This window comes from Corvus brachyrhynchos, unplaced genomic scaffold (assembly GCF_000691975.1).
Source record: "Corvus brachyrhynchos isolate BGI_N302 unplaced genomic scaffold, ASM69197v1 scaffold56, whole genome shotgun sequence".
Lineage (NCBI taxonomy): Eukaryota > Metazoa > Chordata > Aves > Passeriformes > Corvidae > Corvus > Corvus brachyrhynchos.
In genome coordinates this window covers 39,233-64,388 of record NW_008238664.1, presented here as the reverse complement: position 1 = coordinate 64,388, position 25,156 = coordinate 39,233, and the positions used below count along the sequence as shown (strand labels likewise).

At 36.4% G+C, this 25,156-nt stretch overlaps 1 protein-coding gene across 5 annotated transcripts in view; it reads right to left on the bottom strand.

Annotated features, from left to right (window-relative positions):
* Nucleotides 1-25,156, bottom strand: part of PARPBP (PARP1 binding protein) — a 41,715-nt gene that overhangs the window by 4,870 nt on the left and 11,689 nt on the right. For 4 of the 5 annotated variants that reach the window (XM_017738057.1, XM_017738058.1, XM_008636366.2 and 1 more), the window contains 4 exons: nucleotides 22,364-22,518; nucleotides 11,638-11,821; nucleotides 6,696-6,874; nucleotides 5,374-5,455 (listed from right to left, as the gene is read on the bottom strand). In XM_017738057.1, coding sequence (XP_017593546.1) covers nucleotides 5,374-5,455; nucleotides 6,696-6,874; nucleotides 11,638-11,821; nucleotides 22,364-22,518 — 600 coding nt within the window. The remainder of the gene's footprint in view (nucleotides 1-5,373; nucleotides 5,456-6,695; nucleotides 6,875-11,637; nucleotides 11,822-22,363; nucleotides 22,519-25,156) is intronic. The other variant, XM_017738060.1, reaches the window with a different exon arrangement.

Genomic DNA, 25,156 nt, shown 5'->3' with positions numbered 1-25,156 from the left:
GTTGAGATTTGGTTTTTATACAGTGGAATGGCATAATAGAATTTGAAAACCTACATCAGTAACAACAAACACATGTTTTTATTTTCTAGCCAAACAACTAGAGTACTATCTGGAAGAAAAGAAGAGATAAAAAGAAATTTATTTTCTCCACCTTTACCCTTTTCCTTTTAGAAAAAAAATCTTCAAGGAAAGTTGAAAGAAGGAGTTGAAAAAGGGAAGAGAGTACAAAGGGAAGAGTAACAAAACAATAAATGATCTTTCCCAAACCCATGGCATGTTATTAAAAAAATATCCTGGATAGCTCAGGTAGTGGCAAGCTTTTATTGTACTGAAACAATCACTTTTTTTTTAGTGTGATATTGTACCAGCCTTTTGCTATCCCAAAATAACCTGCTACTGTTTTGAGAACATAAACCTCAAATCACCTAATTATTGGCTTTCAAACAAAACTCACAGCTATGGATCCTAAATAAAGTAGTTTAGGGGTTTTGTAGAAATAAAAATGGTATTTTCTACACAAATGTGGTTTATCAACCGACACCAAGTCTTTCTTCAGATTTTGTACTGAACTTAAAACATTTTCCTTCCCTTCACTTCTCTAATAAACTATCAGTCAATTTTGGTGTTCTCCTTAATTATACTCTCCTTAATTATATATAATTATACTTTGGAAATAAATATTTCTTGCAACGACAGATGAGACTACTACCTGAAGAAGATTGTTTTCTTTATTACTATGACTCTTCTGTTCACAATTACAGTGGGCATACAAGAAAACTCTTGATAACTTCCTGTTCATAGTTTTCCAAGTCACAGTTTATTTGTACTGGAATCACAAACAGGCAAAACAATTCTCTCAAGTAACAGCATTTAGAGAACTAAGCAATGAAAAATAACAGCAGTGCATGAAGCTCGATATTAAGTCATTTTATAGAGACATGAAAAAGTCACATGAGAAAGGCAGACTAGGATTTTTGCTTTGTGGAGCTTTTTTCTTGGAAGGATTTCTATACACAGTAAAATTACAATGAACTTCAAGCATGCCAAGATTTGTTAGAGTTCTTAAGCCACAAATTCTTCTTAAAACTAAAACTGCAGCTATGTTCCCAATTGGAGGGAAATACTGCCTCATATAGGAAAGGTTGTCTCCGGTTACATTAAGAAAAAAAACACACCAAACTACTGAAAATTCTTGCAGCTGTTTCAGGGTAAGTCTGTTAACAATACAGCAGGATTTCTAAAACAAAATATTAAAAGGCTAAAATAATCTTAACTTTACAAAAAAGTATCTGTTACACTCTCATATATTGCATGCTTACAGCCTAATAACTTCGGTTCGTCTCTTCTTAACTCCTAAAGTTCTCAGTTTCACTCATTAGTGAAATCCCATTAGTTCAGGAACAGTACTTCACCTACAACTTGAAAGTCTCATTAATATTTTGCAGTGCAGAAGAAAGATGAAAATCTTATTATGCAACATTTTTGTTGTGCTAAGTTGCTCTTCAGCCTAAACAAGGCAGGTTATTGTAACAGCCTGTTCATTCCCCTCTCACACCACTAAGCAGGGTTTTAACAATGCGTTGAATTCAATAAAATAACTAGTCGAAGAAACAGGGTATCTACTCATTTCATAGAAATAGAAATATGATTCAAAAAAGCAGACATAAGGCTGGACAAACCCTTTTCAGATAAAATAATTTTCTCCTGTCCAATTAAGCTTCTTACATATTTCTGTAAAGCAGAGGAGTGGTAAGGACAGCTGACGAGACATAACTTAATACGTGTTCCACAGACCTTTCTGAATTAAAGACTCCTTCTACAAAATACCATTCACCAGAAGACACTTCACTTAAGCAATAGATAAACTTGAAACTAAATTGTCTCCCAAAGCAAGACCAAGTTTCGTATCGTTATTCTTACCTACTTCTGCTAGAGGAAATGAAACAATACAACATGCTTGTTCCCCAGACTTCTTTCTCATCAAGCAATACGAGCAACACTTTTGCTTGTGAACAAATGCCATTATAGCTAGGTGATCTTTCTGTGTTTCTTCCAGTATTTAATGAGGATTGAGAGACAAAAAATATTTCTTTGTCATTCACTGTTGCCAGGAGTTTGTTTTGGCACAACGGAAATATCCACAAGATTTATTTTATTTCTGAACACCAATTGCAGTTCATAGCTACCTGTTTACTTTATCCACTGTCCTTATTTTTAGATACTAAAACACACACATGTGATGATGTATCCTAGGTCCAAATATTATCAAACTGCATTCCTCCACACAATTCCACAGAAGCTGAGAGATCAGTTCCTCTTAAGGAAAGAGAGGGCACAACAGCTTTTTTTTCTCTCTTACTTTTTTACAAATTTATTTTTAATTCAGGTGTTTCTCTTTTTTCTTTCTAGATTTTACTGAATTTCTTCATTTAACATACATATTGATGGGACTCAGCATACAGCCAAACTAATCACCACTACTGTGTTTTTCATCCCTTCTCAAATATCATGGAAAAGGTAACTTTTATGGGACAAGTCCTAATGAAACATCATTAATTTATACTATAGACTAACCACCTAACACCTATCAGAGGCAGCATGGTAAAAAGGTCCTTCGGGCAACTTTTTTGAACTAAAGCTACCATCACATATATGGCAAAAGCAACTTCGCTGAAGGATCACAGATATTGAGAAGAAACATCATATTGCTATTCCCTTATTCAAAAAGCAAATATCTGTACCTCTTCTGAATCAATTCCTAACATGAGTGCAGTATGCATAACAAAATTTGTAACTGTGAATTTTACAAGCAACCTGTACACATTTCAAGATGGTTGCATGGAATAACAATGGAGACTGACACTCACTGTAAGAAGGTGGCAACTATTACTACAGTACTTGAGACCTGCAGTCATGGACAAGGAATTCTTTGTGCTATGTGCCATACAGTAAGGACCAAACAAAAATTATTTCTACCAAGAGACATTACAATCCTAGACAAGAAATATATGGATTCATAGAGAAAGGAACTGAAATGAGTCACTGTAGTGGGCATTTATCTCAACAAAAAGCACTACTAAGGTTTGGGGAAAGGTTGATTTAAAGGTACTGAAAAAGGTTTGAAAGGAGTTTAATGAGTTCTGCAGATAGCTATAGGAAATCCCTTCAGCCATAAGAAACCGTGTAAAAGGCAGCTAAAAGGATTCATCTGAAAATTAACAAATGAACAACAAAGACTGGTATTGCAGGCTGAATATAAGCAAGGACAGAGCAAAGCAGCAAATCAGAAAAAAATCACTGGATTCAGACAGGCTAAAACAAGTAGTTTATATGTACCACAACTTAAATGAACAGACTGAGATGCGAACAGTAGGATAGCATCTAGTGTCTAATCACTTTGATAAGAATTTTTTGGATAGCAATCTCAGTGAAGAAAGGTAGGCGAAAGTTGCAACTACCAAATCCAAGAAAAACACACAGCAGCACTTCAAAAAGTAAAATGGACACCTAATAAGTTACACTTGAGTAGACACAGAGACAGAAAAAAATTCCAGAAGTGTCGTGGAGTGAAAATATAACACATACAATACCTAACATGTACAGTACCTTCTTCAGTGTTAAATATACCAGGAAAGACAGACTTACCACCTCAAGATAAAGAGCTGGCTATCCACAGAATAGTATAGAATTGACAAAAGATGTCAGTTTTGACACAAGAACACTAAGGTCACTCTAGATCTGTGAATTGTTGATAGCTGAAGTTGTTTGTAGATGTATGCAGCCACAAAGAAAGTACAGAAAGAGAAGAGAAAGATAGGGGACTTAATTTCTTCATAATAAAAAAAAAAAGAATATGGAGGAGTAGAAACATGCAAATTAAACTGTAGAAATTGTTAGAAAACTAGAGAGAAAAAACCCAAAAATAACATGAAAGATCAACATTTTAAGAAAGAAGCAGGATTTTATATGAGAGGGTGGAATTCAAATATGAATGGCAGAGAACTGAGTTTTAGTTATAGAAGTCAGCAGTTGTTTGGCACCAACCATTTTAGTTGACTCATATTTTTGCTTGTTTCTGTCAAAAACTTGTCAAACCAGCAAATGTCTCAAATGTGACAGGTAATTACTTTTAGATAATAATTTTTGCACTTTGATACTGAACACAGCTCTTGCATCCAATTACAAAACTTCCATTAATATAAGGGAATGATGTATCTCAACATTTTATGCACACACCATGATACGTTTTTGCTATTTGATGAGTAAAGCTGCAATTTAAATATGTTGTTTACATAAAATTAGAGAAGAGCCTTTATCAATTTTTCATAATTTGCCTATGAGTTTTAAACTAAATTTCACCCTAATTAGTGCATGTATCCAAAATGCCCATCATTGATCCAATCCACAAAAAAGGACTCAGAATGAAGTTGGAGCATATTTAAAATGCATGCTGAAAACACTGACAGTGCTATTCATTTTAATGTCTTTCTACTTCTTAGGCATGCACTGTGTGTTCAAGCTTATCTAGTGTCCAGTGACAGAAAGATATTTTCCATTGTGCTGTTCTAGAACCAGTTCTGATGACTTAAAACACCTCTTCCTTATATACTAATTAGATTTGTGTTTTTACATATTGTCAGGACAAAGTTTGCAAAAAACATTATGCCACTACTTTTATTTAGCTTTCTGTTGAAATACAGCAGAAGACAAACTCTGCTTCCATCCATAGTCTCAACATTCAAGTCTAGCAATTTTAAGGAGAAATACTATGTAAAATGAAGTACACTGAAAGACAGCAGTTTTCAGAAATATTGTTCTTTTGAATAGAGCCCCTCACAATACCAACACGCTCTTGTAAAGTTCCATTTCATCTACAAAAAGCAAACATTAGCATCTTTATTTTACTGTTCACAAAGCAATGTTATGGAAATGTCCTCAGATTGATACAAACAAAAAGCATCAAAAGAAAAAAAGCATTGAAAATGTCATTGTTACACCTTTTCAATGTCTGTTTTATCAAAACTAAAATCAGGTGAGAGTATTCAGTTTTCTCTGTTTTCAGATAGCTTGGTTTATTTCTATGGTCCTGAAATACACAGATAGGTAAATGAACAGAGAGATTAACCCACTAAGAAATCTTCATTAGGAAGTACTTTAAAGTTTAAAGCCTCTTTTTTCTGGAGTTTTAGATATTTCTATTCATATTACAGTACTGCTCTAGTTGGGCCAATTACTGCAAGTTAATCACAATTACATTTCTTCAGCTATGGGGTAAAAATCTCAAATATCTGGCTGAAATGTAATGCTGCTATTTTTATTTTATCACTATTATTACAATGCCTCTATAGTGGCATAGCAATTACTACAGAGTACCTTAATTACTTTTTCATCCATAGATTTCAGAATACGTTGTCTAAGAGGTTTTGGAGAAGATCCATCGGATCGTGCCGGAGAGCTACATTAAAAAGAGATAAGTATTTAGAACATGTAAAAGGAATTAGTTAATAAAAGTTTTTGCCATACCAAGTTCCTCAGAAACAGGAAGGCAAATATCTTCACTCTCCAAGCTTTACTTTGATTTCTACCTTCCTAAAGAACCACGTACATTGTGACAACTGAAGAGAGCATAAAGAAACCAAACCAACAGTTCCAATTTCTGGTACTCATTTTGCAGTATATTTCCAATACTGTAGCTCTGCAGACACAGTATTATTAGTAGTAGTAATGCTGGTGATGAACTTCTAAGCCACCATTCTACTTACACCCCCATGAACAGCATCAGATTGATATTCAGTATAATTTTCCTCCTATTTGCAGACTTCTCAATAGAAATATTCACACAAAATGTTTCCACTCTTACATGCTATTATGTAACTAGTTATGTACATCAACGAAAAAATTTGATGCTTATGATGAAAAAAAATTAATTATACACATAAAGGGGGATTTTTTGGTCTTGCAATAAGAACTAAGCTATGCTTTCGTAAATGATTACTTCTCTCTTTAAGCTCATGGCAGATCAATGTGCATATGAGGACAGGTTTTTCATTAATAATTCATTCTTTATTTACCTCAATTCATCCAATTTTTTTCATAAATAAAATTTGGTTTCTTTAGTTTGCTCTTTATTTTATTTCTAATTGTCTGTGGTGCAAAATTTGTGCCAGCCTTGCAACGGTTCTCCTATTTTAATTGCCAAAATATGTAGCTTCAAAATAGCTTCATCACGTTACTGCCTACACTATTGTTCTGGTTCATGAATCCTCTTTTTAACCCATAGTGTCAAAATTCTTAGCATCCTGTTCTTTCAACAACTGAAGATTCCTGAGGACCAGTGACCAAATAAATCATCACTGCTTCTTCAGTGCATGGATAGGGGAGTTTCCTTGTCAGTGCCCAGAGAAATGGGTTTTCAAGAGTCCTTCATAAAGTCTGCGTGGCCCAGAAATGTACACTCTCAAAAAGTCCATGCTACAAAAGTATCTTGAAGATACAGAAAATGCAAATGAAGACTTAGAAAACCCTTGAAAACTCAAAACTGTTCTAAAATTGCTTTCCTTTTACACCTAATCTCACAGCAGACAGCACTGTGTTTATTTGCTTCATCTAAGTAACATCAGTGCTTTGTTAGACACTCAGATCCCTTACAAAATCCAAACAAACTAACAGAACAAAAGCAACCTCCTAAAACTCACCTGAAAAGTGTCAAAACAGAGGTGATACCAAATAAATTTAAACTTTCATTGTCACATAACAGATCCGCTTTGTTCTGGGTAGGAGGACTGACAGCTTCTTCATCCAGAAGAACTAGCAAGACCTTTACAGTATCTCTGCCACAATATGCAGTGCCATGATTTATGGAATGCAATTTTGGCTGCAAGTAAATAAAAAGGAACATAAAATGGCAAAGTTCAACAAGCCAGGCCAATAGCTCACCTCCAAAATCAATCCACATCAGCACAACATGTGAGAACCCCCTCCTTCCCTTTTCCAGTAAGCATTTATGGGGAACTTCTCCATGGGAAAGTTTCTCATCCCAAGCAATTAGTAGAGTTTAGATCACTTCCAGCTACAGGTATACACTGATGAGTAAGTCACATAGAAAAATATACAAATCTATGCTGAAACTGTGCAGCAGAAATGAGCATTCTATGTTCTGGTACACAAACACTTTCTGGTGAAGTCCAACCAGTCTGACAAACAATCTGCTAAAGCTGTTGGTTAAAAGCAAGATTTCCATCAAGATTTGACAACAGAGGTACTTGGCACAATTTCCTGTTGTTTGGGTGAGTTCCTCATGATTTTCCCCAAGAATAAAGAATTCCTTAAAGAAAAAACCAATCCACGTCTGGAAGTGCTCAATACAACAGTCAGCAGTACAGATGGAGAAATCCAGAGCCACTGTGGGACTTTACAAATTGAAAGTTTGCTGTAATTTTCTTTAAAGGTACTAGGAATTCCATGGAGAAATTTAGGGCTTAATACACAGTGGTAGTTTTAAAAAACTATAGGCTCTCTTATTTACTAATACACAGAAACATTGAATGCCCTGACTTTATTCTGAAGGGCAAGACAAGCAATGAACTGCATTTATCTAATCAGTTAACTGCTTTTAAACACAGTCTTGAAAAGATCAAATTCTATTTTTCTCTCTATTTGATTACATCAATTAGTGTATGTAGCTTTCAAGAAACCATAGCAACACATGTCAGTCAGCTACTATAAGTTATAATCAATAGCTAGAAATAGCAATTACAGAAATGGCTGTTACTTGGCTTTACAGAATTGGCCTATTTCAGTACCATTTAATTTCCTCAAATTTTATTCTGAGTCTCTTCAGTCATTACATCACCATAACATAGATTAAATGTCATGTGTGCCATTGTGAATTTATCTTAATGAAAAAAGTAAAAATTTGGCATCATCTTGACTGATGATACACAAAGGAAAAAAAATCTTTAGAAATAACTCAGAAATCTCAAGTACTACAACATCAGAGACTCAACTCTGTGTACTAACCATGGACAAAAGTCCAGGGCAAAGTAAGAATTCCAGGTAAGACAACAAAAAGATCTCGGAAAGACAAAAAAAAAAATCTTGTTTATAAATAAGCTTAAAATTACAAATCAAAATTTTTTTAAAAATAAAATAGTTGCCCAGTCTTTCAAGAGTAGTGACCATTAGCTACTCCAGACTATTCTGCTTAGTTGCATCCAGAAACACCAGCCAGATTCCATTTACTGCAGTAATTTTCTTAGGAAGAAATTAATCATAATTCCTATTAGTCACTCATGCAGGCTTCAACACAAAGTAGTGCTTCCTGCTGCATAAAGTAATAACTTTTCCTGGAGCTCTAGATTCTTATAAACCAGGTATTTGCAGGAAAACTGAGCAATGATGGAAGAAAACTGCCACTGCCAGGAGAAAAGCAAATATTTTTCTAATGAAGTTACTCTTTTCAGGTACATTTTATGAGGAAACAGCCTTACTAGGAGCTAGTGGAGGTATAATTTTCGCCTCTATACTTATTTTAAATTTGCACTCAAAGAAATGATTCAATCTCTTACATAGGAAAAAACCCCTAACATCCTATTGACCCAGAACTTATACTGAATTTAGATTTTTTCTGAAAAATTATAGCATCATGGGGTTACTCTATTAAGTGAAATCAAAACCAAACCTCCAAGATCTATGTAAAAATCTGAACAAAGCATTAATCTTTGCTGTCCTGAGATCTTAATAGAACAATACAGATGTTCTAATTTTTTATAGAGTTCAAATTAATTTGGAAAACTTATGGGACCTTTTCAATTTTGCTTTCTTTTTCCATTACAAATGGCAACCTATCCCTCTATATGTTTAGTAAAATGTTCTTCCACACCAAGGTCCATTTGATATCACTATCTTAACATTTTTCTAAGTTCCCTTTTCCACCCCTCATCTCTGTGAATCATCTGTTTAAGGATAATTGTTAAAATAGACCTTCATCACAATCTTCACAGACTTCATTTACATCAACAAAAAGAATTCCCCACACCAAAACCAAAATAACAAACAATGCTGACAAAGGCAAGCAATTTACACATATTCTATCTCTCATCCCTTCACAATTAAAAAAAAAAATAAGTTTCCTCACACTTAGTCTGTTCTCTATGAATGTTCAGTCTACATTTTGGTCGTTACCTCTCTCAACTACTGTCCTTATCTCTAATTCCTCAGGCCCCACAAAGGACTGCAGTGGTTGACCTTAGTTAGCTGCCAGGTGCTCACCAAGCTGCTCTGTCCTTCCTCCTCCTAAATAGGACAGGAAGTGAAAAAATGTTGAAAAAAGCTCATGGGGCCAAAATGAGGACAGGTTGTTCACTTACCAATTACCACCATAGGCAAAACAAACTTGACTTTATGAAATCAATGTAATTTATTGCCATTTAATCATAATGGGACCACATCCTTCTTCCCAGACTCTACATCACTCACAACTTTTCCACCTCCTTCCCTCAAGTGGCACAGGGGGATGGGGAATGAGGACTGCAGCCAGTTCCTAACACTTTTGTCCCTTCTGTTTCTTCTTCCTTACATTCTTACTCTACTCCTCTATGTGGGATACCTCCCATGGGACACAGCCCTTCACAAACCTCACCACTACAGGTCCTCCCCACAGGCTGCAGTTCAACAACTGCTCCAGTGCGGGTGATTTCCACGGGGTGCAGTCCTTCAGGAACAGGCTGCTCCCGAGTAGGACACCTATGAGGTTGCAGGTCCCACCAGAAAATCTGCTTCTGCAAGGAATTCTCTCCATGGGCTGTAATTCCTGGCAAGAACCTCAGCCCATAAACCCACTACAGCACTGGATTTGTCAAGTCAAGTGCCACAGGCACATCCAGACAAGTCATCTCCAATGGCTCTCGTTACATCCATACTGTGGGGAGTATGGATGTAAAGTGGGGAGTACGGATGTACCGTGGGGAGTACGGAGAAAAGGTTTAGCTTAACACCCACCATCTTCTGCTGTGCACCCAAGTGTCCTCACTGAAAAAAACAACAGCAGAATCTGCCCATCCCCAAGTAGGTGGGGTGTTCCAGCAATAACTGACTCAAGAATTGACAAAAAACCTCAATATAGAACCACAGACTCACAAAACTGAGTTCATAAACTGCCCTCAGGTTCCCATCTTGAGAAAAATATTAACTCCACTCTGCTCTCAACAGGATAAGGTATTTACCCACATTCCTAACATCATCAGGATACAAACATCTTTGCTATCTTCTGCCTCAACAAGGATACTGGTAAACACTTCTATGAGTTGTCAGACTATGAGCTTCTGGAGAACGGTAAGAAACAAGCATCATTTTGGAAAAGCAATGGTGAATTTCTCTGAAGAATGAAGTTTCAATAAAATGCTTTTACCTGGCTTATAATGATCTACATAATTTTTCTAAATTTTATTGGTAACACAAGTAGCTAAATGAAGACAGAAGTGATGATATTTATAATTTTTTCAGATAAGAAAGAAACAAATAGAAGGATATGAAAGGGAAACAGGGAAATACAGTGAAGAAATATTCATAGCACACAGGAAAATGAGAATGAAATATGTACTCCAATATACTCAGTGGAAACACACATTTAAACCAGCTTAAACTGGCCAACAGGCTCTGGCTGGTTTTAGCTGTTTCAAAAAAGAAAAAGGATATTGAAGGTTTGAATAAAATTTGTTAAAAATCTTTTGCTACCATGGCATAATTCCAGTGACTTCACAAAACAAAGCATCCTAACAATTCTAAACACATTCAAGGTGTCTATAATTTTTTTGTAATTTGCTAGAAAAATACATGGCATTAGGTATCTTATACATCAACAATGTAAAACAATCATTCAAGCTGGTTGATTTTTTCATCACAAAAAGATTATTATTGAAATCTGAATAGATTCAAAGTACATGAACCACAACTAGAAATCCTGTATTATACTCTAAACACCTGACTTACAGAACTTAAAATATCCTGATTCCTTCCAAGAAAACAAAATCATTGATAGTTTCATTAGTGTCTTGAAACACCAAAAGAGAAAAGGTTACACATGATTGTTTGGGGCTTTAACTCCCCTCCCACTCCACATTTTACCATGTTTTAGACTTTGTTCATATTTAACCTTACTTTGAATGCCTTAGCCTTAGAAGTACTTGATGTTGAACTAATTAAAACCTGTGTGTTTTAATAAAAAATTACTGATACGTGTTCTCAAATCCTAATTCTACTTTCATGAGGTTCTTTTGTTGGGAAATTTGTTATAGATTTACTTCTTTGAAATTAATGGCAAACCTGATGCTTCTAAGTATCTACATTTATAATAACTGGACAACCAAATTAAGCTTTGAAGATTATTTTATTTACAAGTCTGAGGTAAGAAATTTAGGTTATGTAAATCAGCTATTTGAAATCCACAGTGTAATCCTCAAGTATAAGTCTTCCAACAAGTTTAAAACCACAGCAGAGAGGAAATGACACTACTTTTGTACTGTTAGAAAAAGATTATACTCTATAGATAGTCCTTTAAAAATGAAAAAGAAAACAGGCAAAAGACATTTGCTTTCTTATAAAACTAAAAAGTAAAAAGAACAAAAGAAGTCCCATTACCCGTGCTGGACTGACTCCAGTAGTGCTAGCAGTCAAGGTTTCCTGTTGTGAATCGATAATATTTTTAATCTTCAAATCCAAATCTTGTACAACTTCCTCTACTGCCTGACAGAAAGGATCCCCATTGCTTCGGCCTTTTATCAAATGCATCTTCACTGTTGACAGAATTCGCCCCCCTGCAATTCTGAAAATAGGCACAGGGTCATCTCCACATTAATCTTGGCAACACTTTAGTATACCTATTAATGCTGAACATAGCCAGTCTTCACTGTTAATCAGAGAGAACAGCTTTGATCTTTTAAATCAAACAGCAGTGGAGATGTACAACACAATAGTTTGCTAAAAAAAAAAAATTATTATAAGGAAAGGTAATGAATTCAGCATTTAGTAATACTCTGAGCTGCAACACAAACTAACTTCTCCTTAGAAGTTCAAAGAAAGTACTTTTCTTTAAACCTACATTTACAGTTTTGCTCATAAACTGTTAAGTGTAAACAAATTTTTTCACTCAAACATGCATTCCTGTTTAATGTCCAATTAGATTTTTGAGTCTTTTGTGCTTTGAGAAGGTGCTCCAAAATCCCAATCTTCTTTCAATTTTATTTAAATAGATAGTAATAGATAGTACTTTAATTAAGATTTTATGAAAGAGAGAATAATCTCCTTTAGCTAAAAGCGTAACATTTTTCCAGCCCCTAACCAGTATGTTTTACCATTGCTTGAGCAAAGAAAATAAAGCGTTACAAGAACCACTCAGCCCTCCTATATTATAATGTATCTCTTCCCAACAGCTTTTTTTTCCTAAATTAGGTTTATAGTCCACACCAAAGCAGAAATTCAGCATCCTGAGATGCTATTGGTACCCACAGAATAATTTTTAGATACATTTATGATGCTGCAAGTGACAGTTCTGTCAACACCCAAAAGCAATGGCTTCATTACTCCAGGTCACAGAGCCAAGAGTGACATGACTTATTTTTCAGCTTCCTCCATGCTTACTGGTTTCCTTCATGCTCCTGCCAGCTTGCCCTAAAAGGGTATCTTGCAAATGCAAATAAAGATGTTTTTTGTATACATTAAATTCTGAAGATAAATTTGAGAATTACAGTTTGGAGAACCTTCATCAAATGAATCTCTCCATGTCTACAATCATATAAATATAAAATAATTGGGCAGAACTAGATAAGAACAGGAGTTAAGTCAGACAAAAAATAGTTTGTTTATATTGTTTCCACTTTAAATACATGGAGGGAACTGAGCCAGGGACCTTACTGTTTTGGCTTATTCTGGGTGAACAAGACTCCTGTAAATAACTTGAAAAACCTGAAGTAAACATGCAACTATTTTTTGTGGGGTTTTTTTTGTTTGTTTGTTTGCTTGGGGTTTTTTTTATTGTCCTTTTTTGGGTTTTTATGTGTAAAACCCAAATATTTTCACACAATTCTCAGCTTCAGCTTTTACAGACTAAAGACTATACAATTCACATTAGATTTTTCAGGCTTCATTAAACAGAAAAACTTATGCTTTGAAGAAATTTAAGAACAATGTATGCACTTGGCCAAAAGAAAAATCCCCATGTCAAGTCTCTCTGTAGACTTGATCCTGTAGACAGATGGGTCTGTTAAGACCCATCCAGATCTTGGAAAAGACAGTTTAAAGAAAAAAATTTAAAAATCTACTGTACCACTGCTCCAAATCCCACAATTCTATCTAACCACAAGAAAATAAAAAGTTCAAAGGGAGGAAAAAAAAAAAAATCCACTGCAAGTTGTCAAGAGGTAAGAGGAGAGCATTGTTGAAGAAGAGCTCTGTTTCAGAGATGCATATAGGAACTGTAGCCAAGTCTCCTGATACTTCTTGCCAGACTGATCTGTTTTCCTCAATCCTAACCTTACATTTTCCAAAATAATATCCTCAAACGAGAAAAGTATTGTATTAAATTAGGAGTATCTGTTCCATAAATACTGCACTGAACCTAGAACTGCAAGAAAAATGAGCAGGTGAAGGGATTGACTGAAATTCCCTGTGAAAACCAGGGTCACTTATTTCTATCTACAGGTATGTTGAACTAACATCTTTATCGTTTGCACATATTTAAGATATATACACGTATGTATGCTAGAAGAAAAAATATTATTGTACAACTAGTGCTGGGTACTAGCACAGTTAATTAAGATAATTATGCCCTTAATTTAAATGCTTCGCTCTGCATGTGACTCAATTACCTTATAGATTTTCACTGCGAAAAAATAACAAACTTTTGACAAAAACATTTTCATTTTCTATGTTTACTTTTTTGCCTTTATTGTCCAATACCAACTAAAGATACTAGAAATAAAAGTTCATTTAATATCTTCTTCTCCCCATATTCCTTCTCTTTTTCCAGGAATGAGTTCCAGTCTCCTAACAGATATACAGAGTACTAACTGGAGCAAAGAAAAGTTTATTTACACTTCAACTAGAATTTATATCAACAGGCCAAGACATAAAATGCTGATTCAATGTGTGCAGATTAGTACTGAAATGCCCTGCTATAGCTTATGCCATTTTACACCAGAATATAACATAAGTTGTGTTGTGTCATTAGTCTTGCATATATATATATGTTGAATATATACAATATATATTATAAATATTATGAATACATATAATATAATGTCATTAGTCTTGCACATACGTAATGTTGAATCTAGTTATTAGATCCATTTCTAGTGAGGTTCAAAAAGACTAACTAAAAGCATGATGATAAAAGTAAAATGTGGTAAAAAAGCACCTTGGGGTGTTTGGGATTTTGGGGGTTTGTTTGTTTTACAAAGATTGGCTTCACAAAGATTTACAAACCCTATTCCAGATTGTTCTGATATTACTCTTTTATAGATTTATTTTACTCAGAAGATCAGTTGAACTTAAACAAACTTTAAAATATCTGACATCACACTAAAAAAATATTTATAGTAATAAAATAAAGTTGGAAACTGTTATCCACTTTGCAATTCCTAACAGCCAGAAGGACCACAAAGGTTTGTTTTAAATATGGAATTACATATGCAATATGCATCTCACGATAATTTTTACAGCAGCAAAAGTGAAGAATTTTTTCTCTTTTTAATTCTGAAAGTGGAGCAAGAAAACTAGTTGAATTCAAGAATGAACCTGTTATGTTAAACAAAACAATGCCATTTGTCTAAGGCAATAGAGAACTGAAAAGACCTTGTCCCTTCTAGTCAGTGCTCCTGCTAAAAAGCTTTCTGGGACGTTTTATTCAGATCACAGGCTACTGATATGTGGTATTTTAGGATAAAGTGCTTCAGTATCACATCTATAGTCTTTTAAACTGCATTGAAGGAGGACTCTTACCAAATTCAGTCAGCAAATATAGTCACCAAATGCCACCATGACACATTGTAAAATAGCATTTCTTTTTTAAAGCTAGTAATACGATTCTGTTCAGAGTCACATGCAGCATTTCTCTGTTCCAAATGTATGAACCAAAAGAAAAATCAGCTAGAAAACCAAATTCTATCTTCATCTATGATAGAAATAACAAAAGGAAATTCATCCGTGTAATTGTAAATGGAAGAAAAACCCCAACACTTTAGAAACAACCATCTTCCACTGTCCGATAGAGAATGTTTGAGCAGATGCCTGAGGTCAATAGTACAGTAGCACCCTTCCAATGAATGGATCCAGCAAAGTCCAAACATGACCATCAGCAAGAAAAGTCACAAATATTTTAGACCAACTGACAGAAGGAATGGCTTAACTTCTTCAGCTTTAACCAGCACTAAAACAAGCAGGATTCAGCTCACAAGTGTCTACATATAGATAAAATGAATCATATGTAAAGAATGCCTTCTTTGCACCACCGCTCCTAAAGAGAGTTTTAAAAGAACAGTACAATGTAAAACTCCACCTGTTACCCAGGCACTGGACAAATCATATCTTTTGTCACTGGTTTCTTCTACTAAAAATATTCACGGATCTTGTGCCCACTTGAATCCTTTTTGCCTTACATCATCCGAGGCCCAACCTGACCCATTTCTATCTAATTTTCCTTATCAAACCATCTTTTCTTATGTAGAAGTAACTAATTTATAAGACAATAACAGCATACCTTGTCTATTCTGTTCCTACTGAGATTGCCAAATTAACAAGCTTCTCTGCTTACCAAAAATCTAAATGACATCGGCAAGAGCTCTTCTTACAGAACTCAGGCCTTAGTGTGAAAAGTTAATACAATGCAGGGGCACTTTTATTTATTTTCTGGAAATACATCTTTTTTGGAAAAGACTAAAATAGCATGAACAAAGAAAAAAAAGTCAAGAATATGGACAATACTCAAAACCTGATAAAAAGCAGAACAGACTCCTAAAGTCTATTCCAGGAACAGAAAAGAATACATCAAAATTCCATTACACTAAGTTCAACATTTTTATTCATTTATTTCAAGTTCAACAGAGGTAAAAAAAAGATGACAAATATATAGCTATCTGATTTAGGTAGTGGGAACAAGTGTCAGAAAAAAGATCACAAACACCCAGTGATCACAGGGTGGGAAGAGATCATGGCCTTTTTTCCTTGTTATGGATTTAAAAGATGTTTTAGAACTTGACAAAAACTGATCAGTTATCTAATTTTTTGGTTTAGAGCTATAGGAAGAGATTAGCAGTAACTCCATTCTCAAACACCAAGCAGCAAGATGTCAACTAGAACTTGATCTACCTGGGTAGAAGAGTGAGTCAAAATTAATCTAGGAAACAATACACTACAAATGCTTCTAACAGGGCAGTAACCGTGCCTTTAAAGCAAATCTAAAGTTTTATTTCTAATTATGTTATATGCATAAACTAATAAAAGTTAGCAGTTCATGTTAATTTAGATTTCAAGATTTCAACAATAAAATCGTATCAGTGAACTTATCTAGATTTTAAATACATCTGTTAAAAAAAACTATATCAAAGCACTCAGTACTCAAAAATTCAACCTCAAGCAATGGATGTATGATTATTAATCTAATTTCCTAACAGATGTCAACATTAAGTGAAGACTCTTCCTTAGACCCTTTGGAGTTTCACAGTTTATTACATCCATAACAAAAATACAGCAAAAAACCAATCCTGTTGCAGAGTATTTTTTTCATGTTGCTGCTGCTTTTGCTGTATGGGCTAGAATTTCTCTTTTAGCTTGGTGGAAGAAACTAGAGCGACTCTTCTTATTCTTCATCCCAAGCTTTGCTACCCAAGTCTGGTGACAAAGGTAGTATAAAAGTAAACAAGTAATCTTCCCAGAATAAGTCTTGATAAGCAGTCATTGAATCCCCTGTGATAAAGTTCTGAAATGCAAAGGAGCTCAGGAAAGCCGTTATTAACTATAATATAAATGATATTATACTATAATAATATTATGAGCACAAGACAAGTCCATCACAATACTTAGGAAAATATGCAGAAATATCAGCAGACCAGCTTGGCTAAACAGTGAACTGATGACAGAGCTTGAAGGCAAAAGGGCTTCACACAGAATGGTGAAGAAGGGTCAGATCACAAACGATCTAGAAACATCACCCTAGAATTTAGGGATGTTTTCAGGAAAACCAAAGCTCACCTGGAGTTGAGAATTATAAGGAATGTCAAAGGAGCTTCACCTGCTGTTTTTTTTGAGGGATCTTTGCTGAAAGGCAGATTTTGCAACAGTGTGGACACAGATAAAACAGAAGTACTCTGTGCCTTCTTTGCCTCAGTCTTCACCAACATGGTCTCCTGGGCCTCTGATAAGAGCAATTTTTCAGAAAAGAACTGCCAGCAGTGGATAAAGATCAAATCAGGCTTCACTTGACAGTACTGATTACATTCAAGTACATTGAACCAAATGGACTGCATCCAAGAATCTTAACAGAACTGGCAAATACCCTCACATAAGACAGCTTCCTATCATCTTTGAAAAGTCATGGTGACCAGGTGAGGTCCCCAACAAATGGTAAAAAGCAAATCATTGCAAAAAAAAAAAAAAAAAAAAAAAAAAAAAGACCAGACGGACAGTTTGGGGGACCACAAGTTCAGCAGCCTCACTTTGTTCCTTAAGAAAATAATGCAAAGTCTTCTAAGAAAACATATCTGGGCATATGAAGGATTAGGTGGTGGCTGGTAACTATAAGCATGTATTTATCATCAAGTGTAAATTATACCTGACCAATCTGTTTTCCCCCTATAATTAAACTACTTGATTTGCAGACCAGGGGAGAATGGTGGGTGCCATTTAGCTTAGTTGTAGCAAGGCTTTCAACACTGTCAGACAATACTCTCAACATACAAGTATTGATGCTACAGTCTGGATGGATGGACAAAGAGAGGAGTTAACAACTGGTTGGATGACCACGCTCAGAAGGTAGCAAACATGTTGTAATAATGCAGTAACACAGGGGCCTATCCTGAAACCTGGTTTTTTTCTATTATCTTTGGCAGTGACTCTCTAAAAATACATGCTCATCAAGTTTGCAGATGACACCAAATTGGATGGAACAAGTCAATACGCTTGAGGGCAGAGCTGCCATGGAAAAATACCTAAACAGACAAGAGGAACGGGCTGACAGGAACCATATGAAATTCAACAAGACATGCGAAGTCTTGGAAAGGAATAACCCCTTGCAACGATACAGCCGGGGAGCAGCTCTGTGTAAAAAACCTGGGAGTCCTGGTGCATGTTCAGCAAGTGAGCCGTGAGCCAGGAGCATGCCTTGGCAGCAAAGAAGGCCTACAGTATCCTTGGCTGCATCAACAGTAGCGTAGCCAGTAGTCTGAGGAATGTGATTATCCCTCTCTAATCAGCACTCGTTGGACCAAATTTAGAATACTGTGTCCAGTTTTGGGCCCCCAGTCCAGGAAAGACACTGATAAACTGGAACAAGTTCAGCAGAGGACTGCCAAGCTGGTCAGGGAGACATGCCCTTTGAGAAGCAGCTAAGGGAACAGTTTGTTCAGTCCGCAGAAGAGAAGGCTTCAGGGGGATTTACTAAACAGCTTTCCAATACCTACAGGGTGGCAACCAAGAAGATGGAGCCAGACTCCTCATGTTGACAGACAGTGAAAAAAGACAATAGGCATAAACTGAAACAAGAGAGGTCCCAACTAAATATAAGAAAGAAACCCACAACTTTTCACCATGAGGACAAAAGCAGTGGAACAGGTTGCCAAGAGGGAGATTAAAAACCTCCAAGGATGGAGACTGTACAAAGCTTCTCTGGATAAAGCCCTGATTAACCTGAGCTGACTCCATAATTGACCCTGCTTTGAGCAAGATGTTGGACCAAAAACTTTCTGATGTTCCTTCCAACCTGAATTATTCTATAATCCTAAATTTAAGCAATCCTATATACAATGTTTTGCATATGCTTGCACAACTTTCCAGCAACTTTAGACCACAAACCTCCAGGGCTGTGTGAACACAGTCCAATTAACTCAAAGATCCAGCACAATCCCAGACAGAGTCCAATGTGCTTTCTCTCCCCAAACACTACTGCACCCCGAGATGCAATTACAGCTTCTCAAAAGAAGCCCATAAGAAATAGCATTTTCCCTGTCGAGGGGAAGCTGAGAGCACTAATCCACACGATGAAGGCGAGCTATACCATGCTCCAGCAGGCTGCGGAGGCTGCAGGGGCCCGGGATGCAGAGCCGCTCCGAAGAGCTGCGCTCACTCCGATGGGGCGAGCTCGACTCGGCTCCAGCGTGAGCTGGGCGATGGTGACACCCAGTGGCCACTGCCTGCTCCGAGGGCAGCGCCCAACTGAGGGGAAAACACGCTGCCAACCTCCCAACTCTGCTGCTCTACAGAATCGGTGGGGATTTTTAAACTGTATCTGTAAGTATACACACCCCACACACCTCCCCATACGAACCATCAAGCACAGTAACCAACACAACAAATGACCTTCCGTCATTCAGCTTTAAGTCACACGCATTTTTTTAACAAACTTGGGAAAAGTAACTTCCAGAAGTTCTCTTGGCCTAAAAGAAAAGGGTTTCCAGAATGATGGATTAGCACTGCAGTTTCTCATTTATACCAACAGGAAAGAGTTTTCAGACCCTAAGGTGTATAATAATCATCTACTTCACTGACAAATATAACATTGATATGCTCCTTGTCAAGAAACAGGTGTAAAAATGAACATCGAAGTTCTCCATTTACTGTATAAACATTGTCTAAGTCTTGCATGTACATATCTATAAATAGTTTTAGCATTACAACTTTTATGGCACCTCCAAAAGTTAAGGAATATTCATGCTACTGATTCTTGACAGACTAGTGATTTCTTCTAGTCTTAGACATCTAGAGAGTGAGGAGAGGCAAACAATTTCAATACGCCAGAGATTTGTAAGAACATTCAGTCTTCAGTGACTACACCTTGAAATTACCAAAGTTCATTTTGTCTTTCCATTTCTCCTGCTATCAGGAGTGCCATATTTTTTGAACCAAACCGTCAGTTTCATTAAATTTCCACTCTGACAGATTTCCCTTTGTCCATCTAATCTACTTCACTTTCTTAGTGAAGTAGCTCCTCACTAAAATAATTCACTTTCTTAGCTGAATGATGGGGACATGAAAAAGACATTTTTGTTATTCTCCATAGGTTAGCAGATACTTGGTTAAGCAACATCTATTAAGTTCAGAATATTCTTAAGCACTTCCCACCACTGTCCAAGATCTTCAATTTGGCTTCCAGATTCCCAAAGCAAAGGAATCAAGCAGATGAAGAAAGCCTCTTTTCAACATGTGTTCCACAATGACCCACCATTTATTTGGCTACTTTGTATTTTGTACAATTACAAGTTTCATAAGATCTCCACTGAAACAAAATCAAACCAAAATAACAGACTTATTGTTAAGTAAATAAAGTACAGCATTTTTCTTGTGGCATAGCCAATAGAGAGACCTGGTTAGGGCAGGTTGGCTAATCTTTGCATCAGAGAAACAGCAATGCTGCAGGACAGGTTGTCTAGTTTGCTCTTGGATTTCTCAGTGGGCTTCTACAGATGAAGCAAGTCAAGGTTCTGCTGCATTGCTGCCTTTTTCCCCTCTGGTCTTTAGTTTACAGCAGTAACAGAACTAGAGAAAATTTTTTTGCATAGAACTGCATCCTCTGGAACTCTCGACAACTGCCACATGACAGGTAGGACACAGAGACAGTCGTCATCCATGTGACATACCAAACACTTGAAAACATCTATAGATACATACATAAAAACCATATTTTACATTGTGAAGGTATAAAGCCCATATGGAGTATGAGAGGTACTATAAACACCACAGTACAGCCACCTTCCACTCCTGATCAGCAAGACAAACAGTGATACTTAAATGCATACAGCCAACTTAATGCACATGCCAGTATCTGACATTAACAAGATTTATATCCCAAAACAAATGGAACAGCAGGTGCAGCAGGGAAAGCTACACAATAAATATCTGAATGCTAAAAAGCATTTCCAAGCTCTAGAGAATTCACCCAGTGAGAAACTGGTAACTCCCAGCAACTATCCAAATTTTCTCACATTTAGACATGCTCTCTTTTAGACAGAGGGGTAATTAACAAGAGATAGCATTTCATGTTACACTTTTCTGGACTGTATTTACCTGAAAAAGTGTTTTTTCCATACTAAAAAGTTCATCCACATAACTATTTTTCCATTTCTCATTTTTTATCAATATATAGTGCCAGATACAATTTAAACAACGAAAAAGAGCATATACTACATAAGTTGAGCTAATAGTTTTCTTTAATCACCAGCACAGACAGTATGTCTCTGGCATCCAGGATGTTGAAATGAAAGAACAAAGAAGCAGAATAAAAAAGACAAAACTGCAAAACAACTTCAGAAACATTTCCCGCTTCCAGCTTCAATGGAAACTGAACATTAACTTAAATAAAGCTTACTTATAACATTTTGTTTTCCACTGTGAGGATTAGATTCAATTTAAACTTAAAAAAAAAAAATTCTTTAATATCAAGGACAGAACTATTACAGCTGATTTGCCAAAGATCTGTATGGAAAAATTACTGATTATAAATGAAAAAATTATTAACTTCTATGAAGCTTAAGAAAATAGCTCTTCCCTCAGTAATAATGCCAGCACTTACCAATTCAAACCCCTGTGTTACATTTATACTTCTCTAATTAATCACACATTTATAAGCCTGCCCAAAAGACTACCTTCAGTTCTTCCAAAATGTTCAAAATCAGTGACTCCACCAGAGCCTCCCTAAGAAATAATTCTTATGCCTCAGTTATGTAGCTAAAATGAAAGAAAGAAAGGGCTAAATAACCAACACTGTCATTTGTTAGCAGCAATAAAGACTCCTTTACATAAGGGTAAACAGAATATGACCAAAAGGAAGCAATTAACTAGGAAGAAGTAAAGCACATATCAGTTTATGTACTTACCAGACTTCACAAGGTGGAATTCTTTGTAACTTCATTTACAACCAGGCAAGTAACCAAACCACCATACACATGTAATTTGGTAAAATTGAATACAAAAAAAAAACCTCCAAAAATTCATAAACTTACCCCAGTTGTTCTTCAATTGTATTTCCAAATAAGGTTTAATTTTTAAACATTTATCTTTAGTAAGTCAATTATTTAAATTTCTCTTGTTCCTCCTCATTGGAACACAAGCACAAGAAAAGGAGGTGCTCATCAAGACAAAAATGTAACAGAAAATCTATTACCTTGTATTTAAGATTTCACCAACAATTTCTTGCAGCTTGTCAATAAAATTAACAAAGCTGGAAAGCCCTTTTACATGGGCTCTTAAAGGATCATACAAAGAAGATGCAGAGTCTCTTCCTCCAAGTTCCATGGTCCGGATAAAAGATGTTGCCATCTATTAGGAGAAATATTCAGAAATATCAAACTGTAGACATTCACGAACTGTACACATGTTGAAAGTAAGTCTCTCCTACAGGTCTGCAAACTGTGCAACAGCTAGCTGATGGCAGAAATAACTTACCTGAAATCAAACAATGCTTCTTAATTGCAAGCTTTGTACATCTCACCATAAATATTTGCAAGATCAATACTTAAACAGTACAGTAATATTAAAAAAAGAACACAAGCCAAAGTAAAAATGACTCAGCTAGTTTGATATTTACATCAGCCTTTTGAAAGCTTAGGACAAAAAACTTATTAAAACAGGGTACAGAACTCTTTTATTGTTGTGGCTGTTTAAATGCTCCTGCTGGCCTCACAAAAACTATTTTCGTATTCAGAGGGCTGTCTGTGACCCAAGAACAATTTTAACATAAGCACGTAGAAGTTCACTTCAGCATTATAACAGTTTTCAGAGATGCAAATAATGTATACTCAAATCTTAGCAAAAATGATGACAGCTAAGGCTTCTGTCATTCTTCAAGTGTCCATATATTTTGATATGCTGCAAGACATTGAAAAGATCTGCCAAAAATATACCTTGGAGTACAAAATTTTAAGGCAACAGGGTGAAAGTAAGGGTAACAATCCAATGCACTTGACACAGATGCAGTAACATTAAATCTACACATAAATTTCATTTCAGACTACAGAGCTAAATCATAAAGCTCTTAGGACAGGAAAGAGTAAAACTGGAATTACTCTAGCACAGAAAGTAAACCTGCCAGTATTCCTGTCTTTGTGCTAAAGATTTCCTAGGGATCAAGTACACAGTTCACAGGACCTTGCCTTCCCAATGGAAAATACTCCACTTTTCAAGATTTCTACAAGACACAGATGCCAGAAAAGATGCCTTCTTTACATGGTAAAGAAGTTTCCCCTTCTGGCAACTGTGAAGATGGTAAATCCAGTCCACACATGTACAGGTTTTTTATACAAAAAACAACAGAGCATTAGGAACTAAAATAATTAAACCTGAAAACAAGACTTCACAAATTTTCCATATTTATTCAACCATAAAAGTTTGAGAATGCAGCTGCTTCAGTGACTACATACCCATACTGTTCTTAACTTGGACTGCTGTTGTCTGTACTGAGGTTACACTGCACACAAAATTTAATGACTATTTTGAATATGAGGGACTACAGTGGTTCTGTGGACAAAGAATTCTTATTTACCTTATTTTGGCTATTTTTGAGATGGCTCTGTGCTGACAACAAGTATTGCAAGTATAAATGCACCTCACATACCAAACTAGACTATTTAGCAACCAGGAGCACTGGACGTGGATGCTGTAGCTTTTTTAATTCCTACACAAAGGCATTGAGAAAGACTATGCCCCTGTCTGGTGGGGTTTTTGCCCAGCTCTACCTCAGAGTAAAATGAGCTGGGATATCCCACATCAGTCTCAAAGAGAGAATTTCAAGACTGATCAAGCTGCAGGTGACATGAAAGTATCACCTTCCCCAAATTCTGAGTCAAATCTGAGAAAAAAAAAAAAATGCAATAATGCCCTTACAAATTTTGGCTTCTGTTCTACTCTACATTTCAAAGGCAGGGTTTTTTCACCAGCTTGCTCTAAGAAAAGAAATTTCTACACAGAAATACTTCAGGTTCCAGATGTCCAACGTTTGACAAACACATAAAAATGCTACTTTATTATTTAACCAAAATATTTACAGCACTTTAGAACTGAAACATGTTGTAATGCATAGTTAACAGCTTGGTTTTGTTAATGTTAATACCATACTGTTATATTGAATGAATTCAATCTCATTTCTATATTGGGTCAGGTTTTGGTAGGCACGGGAGACAGAGGGGTTGCTGCTGTGAGAAGCTGCTACAAGCTTTCCCTATGCCTGCTAGAGCCAATGCCAGGCACCTTCAAGACAGACCCACTGCTGGCCAAGGCTGAGCCCATCAGCAACCACGGTAGAGCCCTTGGGATAACGTATTTGTGAAAGAAAAAACAAACCAAAACCTGCTGAAGAGAAGAGAAGGCTGAGCCCATCAGCAACCACGGTAGAGCCCCTGGGATAACGTATTTGTGAAAAAAAAAAAACAAACCAAAACCTGCCCAACAGCTGCTGAAGATTGAAAACAAGTGAGAGAAACAACTCTGCAGTCACCAAGGTCAGTGAAGACAGGGGGAAAGGTACCCCAGAAACCATAGCTGTGATTCCCCTGCAGCCTGTGGTGAAGACGATGGAGAGGCAGCTGTGCCTCTGCAGCCCATGGATGTCCACAAGAAAGCAGAGATGCACCTGCAGGCTGTGGAGGAGCCTATTCCACAGCCTCCATGCTGGAACAGGTGGATACCTGAAGGAGGACATGACCTGCAGGAAGCCCGTGCTGCAGCAGGCTCCTGGCAGGACCTGTGGATCTGTGGAGAGAGGAACTCCCGCTGAAGCAGGTTTGTTGGCAGGCCTTGGGAGCCTGTAGGGGCTTCATGCTAGAGCAGTCAGTTCCTGAAGCACTGCACACCTTGGAAGGGACCCACAGTGGAGCAGTTTGCAATGAAATGCAGCCCATGGGAAGAAGTTTGCAGAGGACTGTCTCCGATGGGAAGGAGCCCATGCTGGAGCAGGGAAAGA